This window comes from Phragmites australis, chromosome 6, assembly GCF_958298935.1.
Source record: "Phragmites australis chromosome 6, lpPhrAust1.1, whole genome shotgun sequence".
NCBI classification, from domain to species: Eukaryota; Viridiplantae; Streptophyta; class Magnoliopsida; order Poales; family Poaceae; genus Phragmites; species Phragmites australis.
In genome coordinates, this window is record NC_084926.1 from 18,073,863 (window position 1) to 18,094,473 (window position 20,611).

General features: G+C 41.4%; 1 protein-coding gene across 4 annotated transcripts; it reads right to left on the bottom strand.

The window, feature by feature from the left end:
- Positions 1 to 1,448: 1,448 nt before the first annotated feature.
- LOC133922018 (ribonuclease J) lies at positions 1,449 to 15,750 on the bottom strand. Of its 4 annotated transcripts, XM_062367166.1 has the most exons (17): positions 15,548 to 15,750; positions 14,974 to 15,202; positions 14,439 to 14,562; positions 13,425 to 13,481; positions 13,099 to 13,290; positions 12,912 to 12,989; positions 12,511 to 12,693; positions 12,331 to 12,411; positions 11,377 to 11,442; positions 11,197 to 11,289; positions 10,036 to 10,161; positions 9,769 to 9,882; positions 3,891 to 3,986; positions 3,712 to 3,809; positions 3,123 to 3,538; positions 2,161 to 2,609; positions 1,449 to 1,935 (listed from the first exon to the last, which is right to left on the bottom strand). In XM_062367166.1, the coding sequence occupies exons 1-17, from the start codon at positions 15,654 to 15,656 to the stop codon at positions 1,840 to 1,842; spliced, it is 2,607 nt and encodes an 868-aa protein (XP_062223150.1). In that variant the 5' UTR covers positions 15,657 to 15,750; the 3' UTR covers positions 1,449 to 1,839. The 4 variants fall into 4 exon arrangements, with proteins under 4 accessions (XP_062223150.1, XP_062223151.1, XP_062223152.1 ...); XM_062367167.1 differs by lacking the exon at positions 15,548 to 15,750 and having other exon boundaries at positions 14,439 to 14,584; positions 14,974 to 15,137; XM_062367168.1 differs by lacking the exon at positions 15,548 to 15,750 and having other exon boundaries at positions 14,453 to 14,562; positions 14,974 to 15,118.
- Between the last annotated feature and the right edge of the window lie 4,861 nt (positions 15,751 to 20,611).

Here is a 20,611-nt window from a genome sequence, read left to right on the forward strand (position 1 = left end):
CTTGTTGCTTGGGATCTATTCTGAAACCTTGTATTAACCAGTCGTACAATACCGCAATAGTCTTTTCCATTGATCTAGATATATCCTTCTCCACTGAGTTAAACCCCGATAGATCTACCCCTTGTGGATCATAAACAATGTCCATTCCCCATTAAAAAATCTTAAAATTTCACTTATCCAGCATACTTGTCCACAATCGATAAAAAAATTATATTATTATTTCGGTTTACAACAACTATATGTGCTAGATCTATAACAACAAAACATAATAAAACAAACAACTAGCGTTCCTCTAAAATCTGACATATGTCCAAAACTATATCTGATGGCTAACCTAACTAATTTATTAAAAAAAACTAGAATTACAATATTTACCTTCACCGCGGATAGATTCCGACAAGGCTTCGCTGTTTTCCCCTCCCTCCCCTCTCCTTTCAGTTTGCAGGAGGCATAAATGAGCATTGTGCTCGATGAAAGGGCTAGCATACCCCTTAAATAGGAAAATTTATCATCCTTCAGATGAAGGATAACTTTTCCATAGGCCTCACATGACACCACGGCTTTTGTCTGTCGCCTTTCCAACCAACCACAAGTGAGTGGCACTTGACGTAGATGCCACCATAGCCTTGTTATACAGGGCAAGCCCATTGACACCTCCTGCTCCATTCCAATAGGCAACAGGAGTATAGTTTTATAAAATTTCAAAACAGACCTATATATTTATATTTTTTAGATTTAAAAAGTATAAAAATAGAAAAATTGCATGCCATATGCCTTCCGTGACAGCCCATGTACCTAGGCCTTTTGCCGCCCATATAACTGGGCCTAGCGCCGAGGGCCATGGCGTAACAGAAGCGGGTAGATGTTAAAAGTTTAGATGCAGAATGGTTATTATTAAAATATTATATTTTAATGGGCTAAATATATAAAAGAAAACTGAAAGCAGGGACGTTGATGTTGATCTCATAGAAGACATGTGTCAGAATCAGATGCTACAATACCTCGGTCAGTGCATCGACAGCTGCTCGCCGGTGATTTTGTGCAGATCAAGTGTATTTCGTGTGCACTTCGAACGTCCCAGCAAAATTTTACCAACAGTAAGTGTGTTTAGTTGTTCATACGAGTTTTTATAAAATTGTAACATATATCTTAAACAAGTAAAAGCAAATTAAGAGGATACAATAACTCTAAAAAGAAAATTAATTGTCTACATAAACGAATACAATAATCCTATACATACAAATAGAATGACTATATAAAGATATTTAATTACCTACACAAACGGATACAATAATCCTACAACTAAAACTAACGAGTAAGTACATTACAATACTATAGCAAATACAATACATCCACCAAGCTAGGCTCGAGAAACTCGATTTATGTGTATTAACCGAACCAGATTCCAACCATATAATTACATCCACGAATGCAGAAAAAATAATACATGCAAACAACTAAACAAACTTCTTCATAGAAACATAAGCACGAACAAAGTCAGAATATCTCTGTACTTGATACAAGCAACCAAACACACCCTTCCTACATCTAGTTGTCATAGATCAGCTAGTCCACTCACGGGCTCACCGTGAATTGGTTAGCCTTCATCTTTGGCTCACCCAGTCCAGGCATCTCATTCGCATGCCATCTACTCCCTCTCCCTCTCTAGTCTCTAACATGATGCAGTTCCCTCCCTCTCGTAACCAAGTCAAGGGAGTCGAGTCCCCAATACATCATCAGTTTGTGTAGGCATCTCACGTTGCTGCTCGATTCAATTCACGGGCTCCGCTACAATATCAATCTCCCATATTCCTATCACTAAGCTACAGCTTTTTCTATTCATTTGGTTGACATTTCCCCTTCGCACGATAGAATCCTATCCATGGCCAAGAAATACGGCCACGTCTTCATGATTTCCTCATCCTTCTTGCTCTCCTGCCAAGCAAACAAAAACAAAATGCTTCCTACTGTTAGATATTGAACTGCGATCTGCAGTATATTCATTTTTTTTTTCGTGCTAAGTAACAAGAGTAGCACAGCCTGCTACACTTAAGCTTCTGCGATCCAGATATAAACCCTTTAAAATCAACGGCAAGCTTATATCATGACAGGTAATGAAAGAAGAAATTGAATTTATGCCAAACTTCCTAAGGTGTCTACCTCATATTTCTGAACCAATGATGTCCATAGAGATTTGCACTGTGCCGGTGTACGATTTATTCCCTGGTTCAACATGCTACAAGAAATTTCTTCCCACAGAATCATTCTTCCTTTCACAGCCTGGAATTTCTCATTCATTTCGCCACGCATCTGTATTAAGCTCTTAATTTCCTCAGGTTTCCACTTGTTCTTTTTTGAAGATTTAACTGGAGCAGGAGCTGACTGGCTGGAGTCCTTACCCATTAGGCCGATCTTGCCGAGCTTCGGTTTGTTCCCTTGAGCTGAACCATTGACAATTCTTGCAATTTTTACAGCTGTAGGGGATTTGAATGACTCCCAAAAGTGTTCTAGTGTTTTAGGCTGATGCAAATCTGAAGAGAAGAATGCTTCACCATTGGAGCTTGTGGTTGCATCATCAGGTGTGGTTCTCACATCCTCAGGAAGGGTCTCTGTGTAACCAAGTAGTGACAGGGTCAACACATCGTATACAGGGTCAACAATAAAATGTAGAAACAATGTGCAACTACATGAATTAATGAACAGCTAACAAATCAGCATAACATGAGACACTTGATGCAGTTTTCACTGTAGGGTTATACGTTATACCTCCTTTAGACCAGTCTCAAAAGTTCCAAGGACATGCTATGCAACAACACTTTCATAGGTGCTCCCACCGTTCTCTTTAGGAACTTGGTTTTATTCTCAAATAGATGTCGTTTTAGGTTTTCTAGGTGGTGTTATCCAAAAAGCCCCTATTTAAAGCTATTGGAAGTTGGAATAGGATTGAATGAGTGTGATGGATTGGTGGATTGGGTGCAATTAATTGGAAATGAGAACAATCAAGAGATGTAGACATGTCAAAGGTGAGTGTTTATTGCCACCTTGGTGTATGTGTTGAAGGCTAAAACAACATCTAAAAAGAGCGGAGGTAGTTATTCATAAGACATAGTTGGTTAGAATACCTTCAGCCTCCACCTCTGGGTTGTCTGGGCGTGTTTTATAACTGCCTTCAAGACTCCTAGCTGGACTCCTGCTCAGATGGCTAGTAGCTGAGGATGGTCCAAAGTTTCCAGATGATTTAGCTTCGAGGTGTTCTGCAAAACCAGCTGTGGTGTTCTCCGTAGCAACTGCAATGACGTCAGGCCTCTTCCCACTATATTTCCTTACCATTTTCCTCAAGATTTCGGATACCATCCTCTCCATGTGACTAAGTGGGCAATTCAAAGGGCAGCTTGACAACGCAGCATGCGCAGCTTTGTAGAGTGCATCTAATAATCTTCCGTTATCAAGCCATAGACATCTTGTTGTAATTTTAAATTTCCCTTTCAAACCTGACTGTGCAGAAGCATGTTCCTTCTGAGGTCGGAAGATCTCCATGCTGCAAGGAACAAGTGATATATTCAGGTGCACCAAACAACAAACACTAGATACAGCTTCACCATTTCCACGATGGCAAAGTTTCACATAAAGCGTTTTCTGATTTGACTCGAGGAAAAATTCCGCTTAAGATAAACAACACAACAAATGATACAAAAGTCTGCATGAAATTACCTAACAAAAATAATGCCATCAGATGCAATTCTTAACCTCTCATCAATGCAGAGATCGGTGGATGTCCCAAAAGCCTTATCGCCATCACTATACATTAGCTGTAATATCAAATGCATCATGTTAGACCTCATAGTTGTTTAAGACAAGAAAAGTGATGGTAGAAAAATAAAAAAGTTCACCTGAAAATCCTGCTTCCCTAATGAAACAAATCCATTGGACAAAACTCTTCTGTTTCTTAGATGTGACACACCAAGCATCTCTCCGTTTTTAATTACCTGCAAGTAAAGTAAGCAATCTAAGAACCCTATGTTTGCTGACATACATGAACTTTGATATATGATGGCAATGCTAACAATACTCGGAATCTGATCAGAAAATGAGAATATTTATAGTTCTATGAAGCAAATGAGTCCCTTTTGTTAACACTTGAGAGCTAATCTCTACTACTTTAAAAAAACAAGTTGGTGATGATGGTGTGCCTGCCTTCCAGACACATCAGCCGTTGGATCTGGATCGAACAGTTGAAGTAAACCAAGCGGGGATGATGTTAGCACTATGCCATTAAAATTTTAGTTATTTACCCGCAAATGCCACTGGCTGGCCACCACACCTATTCGCTCGCTCCCCCAACTCTTGGCTCCTTCGTTTTTCTCCCAAGCCCCCTCTCGCCTGCCCCATTGAAACCTACGTGGCCACCACCCCATCCTGACACCACTAGCGGGCCCTCTCACGGGAAGCCATCGCTGCACACGACGACGTCACCACTCCATCCAAGACGTCACCCACCCCCTCTAGACGGCCTCCTGACTCCAAATCTGTAGTTGGACGTCGTCCTCGTCCACTCCATATGCGAGAGCAGAGCAGTGCCCAGTGTCTGGGGTAATAAAACCCTAAATCCCTAATCTCAATTCCTCATCTCCCAACCCCAAATTGCCAATCTCTCTCAATCCCTCTCCGTTTCTCGACTTCTCCCTGCGCTTCATCCAATCATCATCTCAGTCTGCTGGTTGGGGAACGGGGCGGCGGCGGCATGCTCACATGTGTGTGCAGCCATGAGAGCAGGCCACAGCTAGCAGGCCGCACGGTGCAACTCGAGATAGCAGGAGCCAAAAGTGGGTGGCGGATAGCACAGCAGCAAGGCATAGGCACAGAGCAGAGCACATGACAGTCAGTAAGCAAGAACAGCTCGCAGAAGCTAAATCATTTCTCTACTCTCTACTGAAATAGTGAATGAATGAACCAAATCTATTGTCCCGTATACTTGCTCGATACTTTTAATACAGGTTGAGTTGGAGAGATTTTAGAAAAGTCTGCTAGGGAATCACCTGTGTATTCGATTTGTGAAACTCAGTAAAATTACTGAAGGTTTTATTTTTTATTGTAATCTGGTATGCTTTTACTTCACACCAACAGAAATTGGTTTATATCTCTCTGAGTCATTCCTGTCTTTGATTTTAATGTTTGTGAATGGACATGCTTTTGAGTTCTAATGGAATTATTTTCATGCCCTTGTGGTCAGGGAGCAGCACCCAGCCTTGCTCATAACATAACAGAGTTCAGCAGTTCGCAATGTTCAAATTAAGCTGATGCACATCTATTATTCTTTATTATGGAAATTTTTTTGTTACTTATGATTTGTTTACTTTATCAGGGAAAAATAAGCCAGCATTATAAGTGTGGTTTGCGGTATTAGGTCCTGGTGGCACCACATCAAACATCAGTTTTCATGTTTTGAAGTAAACAAGTGCTAGCGGCTAGGAAGATAGAAATTGTGTGATTTGTAGTCAGGTTCATGGAAATCATACTGAAATGAAGTTACTAGCATTGGAATTGGGAGGCAGCCTTATTGGGAAGGAAATTCTACTCAGTGTGAACTGTGTTAGGATAATCCTTTGGGATGAGCTTCATCCAATTAGATGTTGTTAGCAGCTATAGGCTTTTAGATATTCTAATAACATCAGAAGCTGCTGGTAGCAAGAAAGAATACTAAAGGTTGTTAGCAGTTATAGGCTTTTCGGTGTTTGAATAAACATCAGAAGCTGCTGGCAACACAAAAACTCTTATGTCCAGTGTGCGTTCTATCAACCCATCTCTCGCAGGATCGATTCCAACAATTAGTATCAGAGCCGACCCTCGTGGTTACACAGGCTCGTGTGGGCCAGGGGCAAGGGCATAGGCCGCATGGTGCGTGTGGGCCTTGAGTGGTCATACGGCATGGCATAGGGCCCCACGACATGTGCCAGCACTGGACACACAGATGTGTGCTAAGAGGGAACATTCCTAGTCATTTTCCCAAATGTAAGGTATGTTTGACCAGAGCCAGGGTTGATCAATCCCGGCGATGTCGGCTCCTACGAGTGGTGCGACTCTGAGTCCTGGGTGGCACTTCAACTGCTGCAGCTCCCCATCGCCATCGCCACCGCCACGACGATTGCGACATCGAGACGTCAATCATCGATGGATGCGATGTGGTCATACAACGTGTGGTTAAGGAGGTTGGCAGCGCATTGTACCCGATCCTCACACCGAGCAACTACACTGATTGGAGCCTACTCATGAAGGTCATGCTGCAGGCTCGCGGTCTCCGGGACGCAATGGAGTTTGGCAATGCGAATTTCCAGGAAGATCGCATGGCGCTGGAGGCCATCCCTCGCGTCGTGCCCTAGGAGATGATCGGCATGCTCGCTATCAAAACAAGCGTCAAGCAAGCCTAGGACGCCATCACATCGATGTGCATCGGCGACAATCATGTCCGCAAGGCCTCAACGCAACAACTACGGAAGGAATTCGAGGCAATTTCCTTCCATGACAGGGAGATGATCGACGATTTCGCAATGCGTCTCTCCAGCCTCGTCAACAACCTTGCTCACGCTAGAGGAAGTGACTAGAAGGCTAAAGGCAGTAGAGTATTGTCTCTCCGTCCTCGTCGCCAACCTCGCAATGTCGGAGAAACAATGAAAGAACAGAAGGTGGTAGAAAGATATATGCGAGTAGTCACCAAGAGATTTTCGCAGATTGCTCTGTCCATTGAGACTCTTCTCGATCTCTGAACGCTCACGCTGGAGTAAGTGAATAGGAGGCTAAAGGCGATGGAGAATCGTCTCAATCCAGAAGAATCCCCTACAGTCGGTGGAAAGCTCCTCACCGGGGGGGGGGAATGGCTCGCGCACATGAAGGAGCGAAAGCAAGGCAAAGGGTCCTCAAGCAACGACAATGCCGTCGTCGTGCGCGCGCATCGCGGAAGAAAGAGGGAGGCGGCAGCTCTGATGGCAAGGAGGTCGCACGCGATCTCTCCCACGACAAGTGTCGCAATTGCAGACGCTATGGCCACTAGGCCAAGAACTGCAGATCACCCAAGGAGTAGGCCTATATTGGCCCAGGCTGAGGAAGAAGACGAGCCTACACTCCTGATGGCACAGGTGTGCGCTCTAAGTGATGCGCAGGAGCCATCGCCAAACCACGTCCACCTCGATGAGCACCACGCGTAAATCCACCTTGGTGCCAGCGACGACGACGACCACTTGGAGGGTTGGTACTTCAACACCGGTGCCACCAACCACATTACGGGTCGCCACTGTCTTCGCGAAGCTCGATTGGTTACTGTTGCGAATAGTAAGTCGGTTACTGTTGCGGATAGTAAGTCGATTACTGTTGCGAACAGCACCTCGAGGTGTGGTCAGCTCCATCCATTTCGGAGATGTCTTGGTGGTCGATATCCGCAGCTGTGGTACCATCCTGTTCACTGGGAAGAACAGAGAGCACAAGACGCTCTCTAGCATCTACTTCATCCCACGGCTGAAGAACAACATCATCAGCGTGGGCCAGCTGGACGAGGGCGACTCCAAGGTGTTGATCGAGGCTGACTTCTTGCGATCAAGGCGATCCAGGCGGAGGCAGAGGTGGAGCGATCGGAAGCTTCACATCCTCCGCACCGACGAAGGTGGCGAATTCATGCCCATTGAATTCTCGCGCCACTGCGCGGATCGCGGCGTCCAGCGACACTTCTCCACGTCGTACAGCTCAGAGCAGAACGGCATGGAGAGGCATAATCACTCAATCGTTCACCCCCATCTTCCTGCTCAATCACGCACCGACGAAGTGCCTGGATGGCATGACGCCGTTCGAGGTGTGGCACGGCCGAAAGCCGACGGTGAACTTCTTGCGCACCTTCGGCTGTCTGGCGTACGTAAAGGAGGCGCGACCGCATCTGCGGAAGCTTGATGACAAAAGCACCCTGTGTCTTCATTGGCTATGAACGTGACGCAAAGGTGTACCACCTCTACGACCCAAGCACCAAGCGCATCCGCGTGTCACAAGATATGATCTTCGACGAGGACGCCGGATGGAGCTAGGAGGTGAATGCAGCTGGGAGTGTGGCTCCGTCAAGTGACTTCGTCGTGGAGTTCATGGTGAGTCAAGTCCAACTCCCGATGGCTAACGGGCCCACCTCAGCTGAGGAACACCCGGCAGTTCGCAATCGCCACCGCATCCCAGGGTTCGTGGAAGCGGCGCTAGCGGAAGTGGCGTCGGCGATAGCATCGACCTGGTGGTACGGCGAGTGGTGAAGGAGATTGGCGGATCGACTGCGTACTCAACGCTTACCAATTATGCTAACTGGTCCCTCATGATGAAGGTCATGTTGCAAGCGCGAGGCCTATGGGACGCAGTCAAGCACAGCATCGAGGAGAACGGGACATGGACGCTAGTGGAGCTGTCGTGTGGACACCGCCCAATCAGCCTCAAATGGGTGTTCAAACTCAAGAAAGACGAAGTCAGGGCTGTGATCATGCACAAAGCCCGCCTCGTTGCCAAGGGCTATGTGCAGCAGTCGGGCGTGGACTTCGACGAGGTATTCACACATGGATGTGAAATCCATGCTGGAGTCCATGGGGAGTCCATGCGCCCGCTGCTGGCGCTAGCTGCCTAAGAGGAATGGCCGGTCCATCACATGGATGTGAAATCGGCATTTCTCAACAGCAAACTGGAGGAAGAAGTGTATGTTGCACAGTTGTCGGGGTTCGTCATCGCTGGAGAATAGCACAAGGTCATGTGGCTATGGAAAGCTCTACGATCTGCGACCAGCACCGCGCGCATGGAACGCGGTAGCAACACGCCGTTGCTCCTTAGGGTCTACATGGATGATCTGATCATCACGGGATCGACAAAGGAGGGACGGCTGGTCGGCTACACACAAGGCTTAGGGGGAATATTGTTAGGATAATCCTTGTGTAACAGTATGTCAGTATTGTTTGCAACAGTATGTCGGCTACTGTAGTAGAAGTATCTCGACTATGTCGGTTCGGTTGCAACCAACGTATTGTAGCAACAGTAGGCTGCTTGGAGCCTATACATTGGGGCTGCCCCGCCCCCCTGCACGTAGAGTGCACCGAATGGAAGCTCGGGATGAGCTTCATCCAATTAGAGGTTGTTAGTAGCAATAGTCTTTTGGATGTTCTAATAACATCAGAAGCTACTGGCAGCAAGAATACTAGAGGTTGTTAGCAGCTATAGACTTTAGGTGTTTGAATAAACATTAGAAGCTGATGACAGCACGAAAACTCCTATGTCCAGTGTATGCTCGCGTGTGTGTTCTATCAACCCACCTCTCGTAGGATCGATTCCAACAAACTAAGCTATACAAATTTCTCGTTGGAGTTAAATTGCAAGTGCCAGCTTGTGCTCTTTTTGTTGGTCATTTCATCAACCAACACAAGCTTGGGTTCTTTTTTTTTCGTGGCAGCACATAGGCAATTTGACTAGTCTAAAAGAAAAAGACCCACATTTCTTTCTGTATGAGCAAATATATTAAAAAGCTAAAACGGTAGAAAAATGCAGCTCTGATTGGTTTATGTTTTTGGTGAAGAATAGTTAGATCTCATTTTAGTGTGTACAGGCAATTTCAGATCATCAAGGGTAATTAAAAAGAGCAAAGACTACAGAAATACTGTTTGCTGAAATACCATAGCCCTTGCTACTGAGAACTTTTGACATATTCACCCCCTTAGCATACAGATCCATAGCACCAAGATACTGAATCATGTAAAAGAGATTACTTACAGTAGTGTGCCTTATGCCAGTTGATCTTCCAAGTAACTCATGTTCTTTAAGAAACAAGAGTTCTCCATGAACCGGCAAGAAATGCTGCGGTTTAACAATCTGAAGAACTTCCTCCTGCAAAAAAAAAAAGCATGTCATCTCATCTCAAGGCAACATCGCAATGCCATTATAAAGGGGATTGGGGACACTAGTGCTAATAAGCTACTGGGACATCAGATCACATGCACATCAAAGAACACAAACCAGTACAGGATAAAGAAAACTTACCAGCTCATCGCGGTAGGCATGCCCAGTGGTATGGAGGCCAGAGTCTTTACCCATAATGATTTTTGGGCCAAGATCAGTGAGGCGGTTCATCATCTTCATTACCCGTGTCTCATTTCCAGGAATAACCTGAAAAGAAAAGTATATGCATAATGAGATAATTTGCGATGCTATTCTCAAAAGAAAAGCCTTTTTTTTTGTAAGAAAGCTCTAGCACTCTGGAATGATTATGAAGATTTAGAAACAAATTACCGAACTATTACATCTAAGACCTGCAATCTTAAACAATACTCAGAAGGTAGAATATTTTGAAATGTTTTTCCAGGTACTTGTGGACTAGAAAGAAACAACAAACAGAAGGTTGATTATTTCCAATGTTTTCCACTAATGCATTTGGCGCCCTTCCAGGTATCTTGACTAAAAGCAAATAGTTTTTAGGGCATGTTTGTTTTTGTTGTGGCTTTCCCAGAAGCTCATTCTGGATTGCAGCTTTGGAGAAGCTGATTCTCCAAACTTGTGGTTATTTGTAAATTGGAATCCTACCTTTTGAATGGATTTTGATGTGGAGGGTGTAATGTCTGTTCCTTTTTTTTAGAATAACGGAGGGGGAAACCCACCTAATTTTTTTGGAATGTCCAGGATTAAACCCGGAGGTGAAGCGCCTGGGTTGCGATCCCAGGGATCAAACCTAGATGGGCTGGGTAAGCAGCATCGCTCCAAGCCACCTGAGCTATGCTCGGTCTTAATACCTCTAGTTTTGGCAACCTCAGAACATTATCCCTCAGTCCCTCAGAATCCACAGAAGCACCTCCAAGGCAGATTGTGGATTCTAGTGGAAGAGGTAGCTTTTGATCCTGAGAATTGAATCCTAGAATCAGACTGTTCATTTTAGCTTTGGCAGTTTGGCTTTTGGGTGCAAAAATCAGAATCAGAAGCTAAAACGAACAGGCCCTTAATTTGTACAAGACTTCAAATACTGAAAGAAACAATTTTCTTCATTACATAAGTGACTCCTGTTCAAGACAACTGCCAGCATCAAAAGCACACACTGACGTGAGTATGTAACTAATATTGAACAAGCATGGATAGTTAACATATATGACTAGTCTCAAAGGTTCTGAAAGCAGTATCGAGGAAAATAAAGTGAAGAGGTAATAGCAATACCTTAGCTGAATAAAGAAGGACGTCCTCTTTGGATAGTTTAAGAGCATGGCTTCCCCCATAAGATGCAAGATTTAGGGCTGCACGTGGCTCTCCCTGGTAAAATTTTATACAGAGATGCAAGAATTGTAAGGTGGTGGATGAGAAGTAGAATCTTTAGGTCTCTTGGCCTGCAAGTCTTACTTGTGAACCTGTAGTGACGACTAAAAGATCTTTCGGGGCATAGGCATCCATGTCCTCTGCCTTGACCTGCAGCATTTTTTACTGTGCAATTAGGAAGACTAAACTCTGTGACATCATCACACGTAACATCAACAGATTGTACCGACAGAGACATCACGTGGTATATCTATATTTATTAACTAAAGGGAAAACATAGCAATAACTGAAAATAAGCCAACCATCAAGTCAGTGAATTAATCATAATCATTAAAGCACCTAAGCATTTGCCCGCACCAACTGAGATTATAGTTGTTTCACTGTATATTTACATGTCTGTAAGCTCAAGTCCCCTCAGCAGAAACCCATACGCTCTTTTAGTTGCACTTTGTCCAAGACAAAGTGCATGCTAGTTAGCATGGTTATGAAAACAAAATTTGGTGGATATATTTTTTTTTTGCCAGGACAACTAAGGATTTGCCAGACATTAACAAATATGGAAACAGTGTACAAAGGTTAAGGCAAAAAAAGAAGCTGTTCACCTGGATAGAACACAATCAAGTATCAAGCTATTCTACAAGCTGCAAGAACTGCTGCAACTAGCACTCAACCATGTGAATGTGATGGGCTGAAAAATCTGTGGTTCCTAATGGAATATGTAGCAAAACTACTTTTCTACCAGCTGCTACTAACTCGGCAAGTAGCACTCAAGCTCCCTCAGTACACCCACAGGAGCTTCGTATATTATTTTCTTTATGAAGTATGAAAAGGTTGGAGGCAAGGTAGATAGCTGAGGCTAATAAAAGGAGTGGAAAAAAACTGTTCTCACAAAGGATGTCAGCTTACTCAATAACAGAAAATCGATTGCATAGATCACCAGAAAGGAAAAAGACTGTTTAAAAAATGCATCATTCACAACGATCATTGTAGCTATCAACACAAAGCATATGTAACTAATCTAATAAAGTTGCTGCATACCAAGGTTGATGGATCCAGCGGTGCCTTTCCATCCTTGAAAGCAGCTTCAAGGTATGTCCTGAGTGACATTCCAACAAATACCTGTTCCAGTTCAGCGAAAATACAAACTAGTGAAACATCATCCAAAATGGAACAAGGTAGAAAAATGTTATCTGTAAAATAACGACTTTAAAAGATTACCAGCTTTCGACCAGTGAAGTCTGCAGCGGCTTTGATGCTCCCAATGCGATGTATGTTTGAAGCAAATTGTGTTGTAATTACTCTTCCTTTTGCTTCTGAAATATGTCGCAACAACGAACCAGCAACAACAGATTCGCTGATTGATCTTCCAGGGGATAGAACATTTGTTGAGTCGCTCATCATCTTGGATGGAAGAGAAACAAAAGAAGAAAAGGAAAGAAATACTGTTAGGAACACATCAACAAAGAGCTTCTCGTATCGGTATTTCCTAATTTTAATGCATGCATAGCTGCATCAACGCAATTCTGAAACCATATGGGTGCAGTCTAGGTCAATGACCTTAACCACTAAAAAAAGAAAAAAAAAATGGTCCAGATGGATAGAATATTGGATCAACTTACAAGAGTAACACCTTCTTTGGAGAGCTCCTCCAAAGCTTGTCGGTCAAAAATTTTTCCATCCACTGGTGATTCATCAATCTTCCATCGAAAAATAAGTTATAAAAAAGTCACAATTAGATATTTAAGTTCAATAAAATAGTCACAATCAGATAGAATCAAGTATGCACTTATTGCTGATATAACTTACTTTCCAGTCACCAGTGTGGAAAATTGTACCATCACCGCAGCGAAGCACTAAGCCGCAGCAGTCAGGAATTGAATGAGTTACACGAATAGGTTCCGCTTCAAATGGTCCAGCCTGAAATCTCTTTTTAACTCTAAAAACCTTAAGCCTGGATGAGAGGAAAATCCCAAACTCCTTCAAACGCTTCTTTATTAGCTGCCGAATATGAATAAAGGCATCTCAGAATTTTGAAGATGTGGCAAAAAATTTATACAGGTTGTACTTATGCTACACTCAACAATACAAAACAGAAATGATGCATGTATCAATCAAAACAATTTCACTATTACCTCCATAGTAAAAGATGATGCATAAATCGGTGTTGTTGAATCCAGTGCTGGGATGACCTATAAACAGTAAAGGTGAAGGGAAATATGAGCATATGGTAGTTCCAAATATGGATAGAGATTCAGATTGGTAGATGAGAAAGTTCAGATACATAACATCCAGACAATATGTAAACCAGTGCAGATGAAAAGGAAGATAGGGATTGTAGAAACAACAGTATACAGATGATGAGCTAACTATATGACAAGCGTTGATTCAGTCGTGCATACTTTAAGTCTGTTTTACTCGGACAAGCCTTGTCCAAAGTGACTTAAGTACATCTAACAGACCACAGAAAGATTAAGGACATCACTAAACAGAACAATATGATTTCGAATACCAGATATGCCTTTTAAAACTCAGATAATTCATGATGAGTAAATTTCACATAATTACAACTACTTTAGCATAATACCTAGAGAACTACAATTTCTCTAATCTATTTCACAGAACTACACCTACAACTACACTGAGTATTACAATTATGTCACACATAATTTCCGATGTGAAAAGTACAAAAAAAAATTGGCATACTAGTGGCCAAAGTTTCTAAAGTTTGATGCAAGTATTCTTAAGTGGCATCAATTCAGGGGACAACAAGAGAACTTTCTAATCTAGCTCTGGGTATTATCACCATTTTAAAGCTCTTGATCACTATATCTTATTCTCATGGGTTATGTATTATAACCTTGTCAAACTGGAAAAAAAATACCAGTCCATTTGTTTTAAATTTTAATAAATCACACTAAGAGTAAACAAAAGGACCTGCAGTGCTAGGTATCGAAATAACCAGCCTGTACAAAAAAAATCAGCAAGGCATAATTCTCCTTTGCTCTCTTTAGACTCTGGAATGATCTGCGACTCCAATAACGATACAAGATTGTTGGTTTACATATGACTAAACTGCGCAGCAGATCATAGTCAAATGAACATTATGAATTTGAATGGCATATTCAAGTAACAGGAGAATTATTTACCCAAGGCAACGCACCGATGTGATCTTCATGACCATGTGTTATGATGACTGCTTCAATTTTGTGACTCCATTTCTTGATGAATGTAGTGTCTGGGATAATCTTTTGCACACCAAACTCATCATAGCTGACAGAAGTTTGAGTGCAATCTATTTCAGTGAAAATTCAGCATATTTGTGAGCAGAAAATTCATACAGAATACATGGAGAATGTGCAGAAAATGCCAAGTCTTTATGTGTCAATGTGACATATTACAAGAGAAATAATTATTTATCCAAGCACGCACTCATATGTATGATTTCCTATAAAATATATACGGGAACCTTGCTAAAGTGTACATGCAGAATGTGCAGAAAATGCTAAGTAACTATGTCGCAGTGTTGATTGATTACAAGAAGGCTAATTATTTATCAAGCTTCGTACTTGTATTTTGTATATATGTAGTATTAAAAAAAGCACATAGGTACAGATGAAAAAAGAATGACAGGAAACCAACTGTAGTGTAAGCAATAGCAAGCTACGGAAACGGAATACGTACTCTGGGAACATAACCCCTGCATCAATCAAGATATATCGATCATAGTTCCCCACGAGCATGCAATTCATGCCGATTTCCCCAAGTCCACCAATCGGGAGCACTCGGAGAGGTGGACCATCCAACCCTTCATAGAACTGCTCCATCTTTCGCTTGACTGAATCTTCCAAGCTCTTAGTGGCACCCTCAGTTCTCCTCAACCTTCTACGGGGTGTTCTAGACTCCTGAGGCCCTGCAAACATAAGGAGGGAATGCCCTTGGCTTGAGAGTGTCTATGTGGAGACGAATTTTTCCAAGTCTTGTAAACGGCTGAATCGCAATACCGTGTAGGTGTTACCACCCAACGATATTGTGTTAAAGAAATAAAAATCGAAATGCTTATACTAGCAGTACTGGTTTAGGGTGCGACAACCCAGCTGCCGGCGAGCTCCGGAATCGCACGTAGGTAGTTGAGTTTGGAATGAGAAGAAGCACAAGTTCGACATGGGGATGGGGAGTTTCCAGATAGGGTTGTCCATTTCAGCACATTTACGAAAAGCAGCGGAGGTAAGACGAAGGAGGGGGTAGACGTAGGTACCTTTCCCGGAGGAAGTTGCCACCGCGCAGCATGAGATGGAGGCGGAGGCGGAGCGGCGGCGAGCGAGGCCGCAGGGGCAGAGAGACGAGAGAGAGGCGAGCGCCACCATGGCGGCGGCGGTGGGAAGAGAGGGGAAGGGATAGAGGGAGAAGCGGAGAGCGAGCGGAGGGAGGGAAGTGAAGATAACGGGGGAGTCGGCCTGGGCAAGGAAAAGATTTTTCTTCGAGTTTCGGATTGGGCAGGCAGCTTGGCCCAAAATATCTCGTCACGCTCGTATTGATATTTTTCCTTGTTATCTTATCTTATCTCCTTCATTTATAAGTGAAATTTGTACTACCTATTACGTACCTCTCATCCATTTTATAGGTATATATATATATATATAAAGCAGGGGAAATATCGTGTGGAAAACTAATAATCCATTGAAATCATGAAACCATTCCACAAACCATGTGTATAAGTTCAAAAACATATCTCAAAATATTACCATGTGTAGTATTCTACAATCATGTACAGTTGTGTGAATGAACTTGATTTTCAATTGGAAGATATGAAATTGGCAAACTACGAATATATATGAGCAGTGACGAACATTATCCATGTTGAAGTTTGTCTTTTTCATACTTTTTAACTGAAAAATGAGATTGATTTAAAATCTGCACGGTTGTAGGATATAACCACCTCTAGATGTGGTAGTTTTTTTTTTTTTTTTGCGAAACTAGATGTGGTAGTTGTTGAAGAACTTCAAAACTTTTATCATGGTGGAGCTCTTTTAGTGTGTGATTTGTTTCATCTCTATACATTTTGTTTATTGTCAATTTCGTATCTTCCGCATGAAATTGAGTTAGATGTTCAAATCTTATATGGCTGTAGAATATCACCTCCCATAGGTTTGGTATTTTTTCAGAATCTCTTGAAACTTCTAAAAACAATTTTACCATGATTTCACCTGATATTTTTCTTATAGCAAGGAAAATATGTTCATTTCTTCTTATCTTTCTTCCAGTCTCAAGTGGGCGAATCACATGAAATTTAGCGTATAGTTGCAAATGTGAACATTCTTTATTTGCAGCTTTGGATCTTGAGTTATGGTCAAATGATTGAGTATATCCCCCTGTAACTTGAAGGGATCATAGAAATCCATATTCTCATATCCAATCATGACTAAAGTTGGCTCCTTTTCCCTCCAAAGCATCAAAAGCCTATCCGGAACACAAGAAAAATATAGTAACCTTAAAGAAATTAGATTCTATGAAAAAATATTTCCCATACGAAGAATTTTAGAACAATTAATAATGGTGTCTAGCTTTACTGAAAATTTTCTTTGTATCACTCCATCTCTTTAAATCTATGTGTTATTTTGTGTGCATTCCATCTAAATTTCATTTTTTACACAAGTTTTTTCATGTTCCATCTAAATTATCATTACTGCAAGTTTCTTGTGTGTTGTAATCCTCACTTCTGCACTAAATTACATCACTGCCGAAATCTTGTGTTTTGCCCTACCAGTGTTTTCTATTGGTGTATTCCAAAGGCGCTAGAGCTTTTATTTTATTTATTTTAAGCCGAAGGGGTAGAAGTGCTTGTGGACTTGTGGATTACAATGGAAATTCGAAGCATCTTAATTTTCTTAACATCTTTCAAGCATGAATTTGTCACGATACCTTTATTTAAGCATCTGCATATCTTATCAAAAACCTGTAAGAGACTTGTATGTCTTGCTATCAGAAGAAATAGACAATGCTTTTGACACATCCTAGCCCCATTCTGCTAGGCTCACCGGTCACTAGGAGTTTGACGAAGAACAAACACTAAAAGCAAAGAAGTCTCAAGAACAATAATCAACGTAAGGCCCAAAGGTGCCTCTAAGGGCTGCCCGAGGAGAGATAATGTGGGGCATCTATTCGCTTAACTAAGGTCGTCTATAAAATATTTATCATGTCACATAGAAGCTAACCAAGGGATAACTTAAAAAATACTATAGCTTACGTAGAGACAAACTTAAAAGACAATTTACTGAAGAGGTTCATTAGGATTGTTGCTAACTTAGATATAGGTTTATAGACAACACCATTGTATATGCTTAAGAAGCTAAGAAAACACCTAAAACTAAACAAAATAGCCTATTCATGACAACATTTTCTGCAAGATAATTTCAGAGTGTATCTTATCAGAATTGATTTGGATGACTACTCCACTTTTCTGTATTAGCATGATGCTAAATAACCCTATGTATTCATGTGTTGTGCTATTAATTTGGAGCTCTTTCCTTATGCTTATACCAACTCTCCAAATTATCCTTCGTATCACCAGCCAAGTGAACACTTAGTATTTCATGAATACCCTCATTTTTTGATAGAATTTGAAGGAAGAATTACCAACAAGTGCATGCACATACTTATTTCCAAGTACACGCAGGCAACTGATAGTGAAGTTGCAAACAGGTAGCAAATCATTGAGGTAGTGTTAGAGTTATGGATTCAGGTAGGGGTTCTCTCTCCTCCATTGTAGTAAGATTGTAGGAGTTTAACGGCGGCAGTGAGAGTCGCAGGGCCAGAGAAAGGCAGTTGCACCGTGAGAGTGTCATGTGCCGCCAATGGTGGTGATGAAAGCGATTACGTACGTAGGCGGACGAGAAATACTCCCTGTGCTCTTGTATGTGTACGCCATCCTTTGCAGGGCAAATTTTGTATTTTAGACAACATACGGTACCGTATTTACGAAAATAGACAACAGTTTAGCATATTTACAAATTTAGCACTCGTATTCGGAAACTCAGTTACCGAATACTCGATTTTGGAACCTCAGAATCCGAAAACAGCCCGGACCCACTGTTTTCGGCAACTCAGTTACCGAATACGGTACTGTTCACCGTATTCGGCAACTCAGTTACCGGAAACACAGTAAACAGTGCCGTATTCGACAACTGAATTACCGAAAACACTGTTTACAGTGCCGTATTCGGCAACTGAGTTGCCGAATACGGCCTCGCCGGGACGAGTGGCAGCGCTACAGTAAAGAAGCTAGCAAGCTAGCGTCTGAGCTAGGAAGGCATAGAAATGCCGGTTTTTTTATTTAATTCGCGAATTTTTTTGGAGTACAAAAATAGTCCAAAAATTCTAAACGTTTTCATGAGCAAATTAGAGATCACTAGCAACCCATTTTAATTAGTTTGGTCCAAAAAGCCTGAGCCAATATTTAATTAGAATTATCCTAATAAACCAACTTTTATAAACTCTAGCAAATTTTAATACCTCAAATAAATTCACAAAAATCTAGAAAAATTCACTAATATTCTTCTAATGTGGTGTAATAATTTATAAAAATATTTTCAACCCTATGTTATTTGGTGAAAAAATGAGTTCCTTTGTAATGATCTATTTATATGCATTTTCATCATTTCATGTGATATTCGCTTTTTAATTCAATTTGAATAAAAAAAATTCAAATATACACAATACCTTGGTTTTCAGATTAATTCAAAAATGCTCAATATAATATGTTGCTCAATATAATATAAAATTGAATTAAAAAGCGAATATCACATGAAATGATGAAAATGCATATAAATAGATCATTACAAAGGAACTCATTTTTTCACCAAATAACATAGGGTTGAAACTATTTTTATAAATTATTACACCACATTAGAAGAATATTAGTGAATTTTTCTAGATTTTTGTGAATTTATTTGAGGTATTAAAATTTGCTAGAGTTTATAAAAGTTGGTTTATTAGGATAATTCTAATTAAATATTGGCTCAGGCTTTTTGGACCAAACTAATTAAAATGGGTTGTTAGTGATCTCTAATTTGCTCATGAAAACGTTTAGAATTTTTGGACTATTTTTGTACTCCAAAAAAATTCGCGAATTAAATAAAAAAACCGGCATTTCTATACCTTCCTAGCTCAGACGCTAGCTTGCTAGCTTCTTTACTGTAGCGCTGCCACTCGTCCCGGCGCGGCAGACTGGACAGGCCGTATTCGGCAAGTCAGTTGCCGAATACGGCACTGTTTACTGTGTTTTCGGTAATTCAGTTGTCGAATACGGCACTGTTTACTGTGTTTTCGGTAACTGAGTTGCTGAATACGGTGAACAGTACCGTATTCGGTAACTGAGTTGTTGAAAACAGTGGGTCCGGGCTGTTTTCGGATTTTGAGGTTCCAAAATCGAGTATTCGGTAACTGAGGTTCCGAATACGAGTGCTAAATTTATAAATACGCTAAACTGTTATCTATTTTCGTAAATACGGTACCGTATGTTATCTAAAATACAAAATTTGTAAATGCCTCCTTTGCAGCACAACCGAACTAAGGGGGGCGTTTGGTTGGTACTCCAATCAGGCCCACCAATTTTTCTTTGTGCTCCCTAAGTTATTAGTTGTTGTTTAGATGGACTTTAACTTTTGATAAGCCTAGACATGTCTGAGCATTTCTACTGTTGACGTGGGCAAGAATCAGGGCGATCAAAACGCTCGCCCGCAATTTGGCTGCCCACCCGATGGAAGCCAAAGCTACGTGGCAGCAATTCAGTTTTGTACGGATTCCAAACTTATATATTAACAAGTTTTATTTTGTATATTTTTTAAACAGTATATCCAAATTAGGATACGTTTACACTGTAATATTTCTTACAATTAAAACTTCAAAATAAAATCTCACTTGGTATGTTTCCTTAGGAAAAAAACAATGATATATAGGTGTCACATGTCAAGGATATAATTTTGGTAATGACTAGCAAAGCTAAAATCCAAATAACATTTTTTTCTTCTGCGTTTTGGCATTGCTCGTGAATTGACAAGGTTGCAATCAAACATTGTTTTTTTTTTCATCCGTATTTTAGCATTGCTCATATTTTGGTGGCATCAAAATTTTGATGGGGCTAGTTAGGGTTCAAACCAAACTAGCCCTAAATTCGATTGCGTCACAGCCGTGTAAAGGAAGACCTTGTGGGTTGAGCTAGCTGAGATACGGATGTCCACATCCATATGTTGACATCATTGATTAATTTTTTGCTGCCTTTGATCATCTATTCATCACAACCACCCAATACGGAACCGAACGG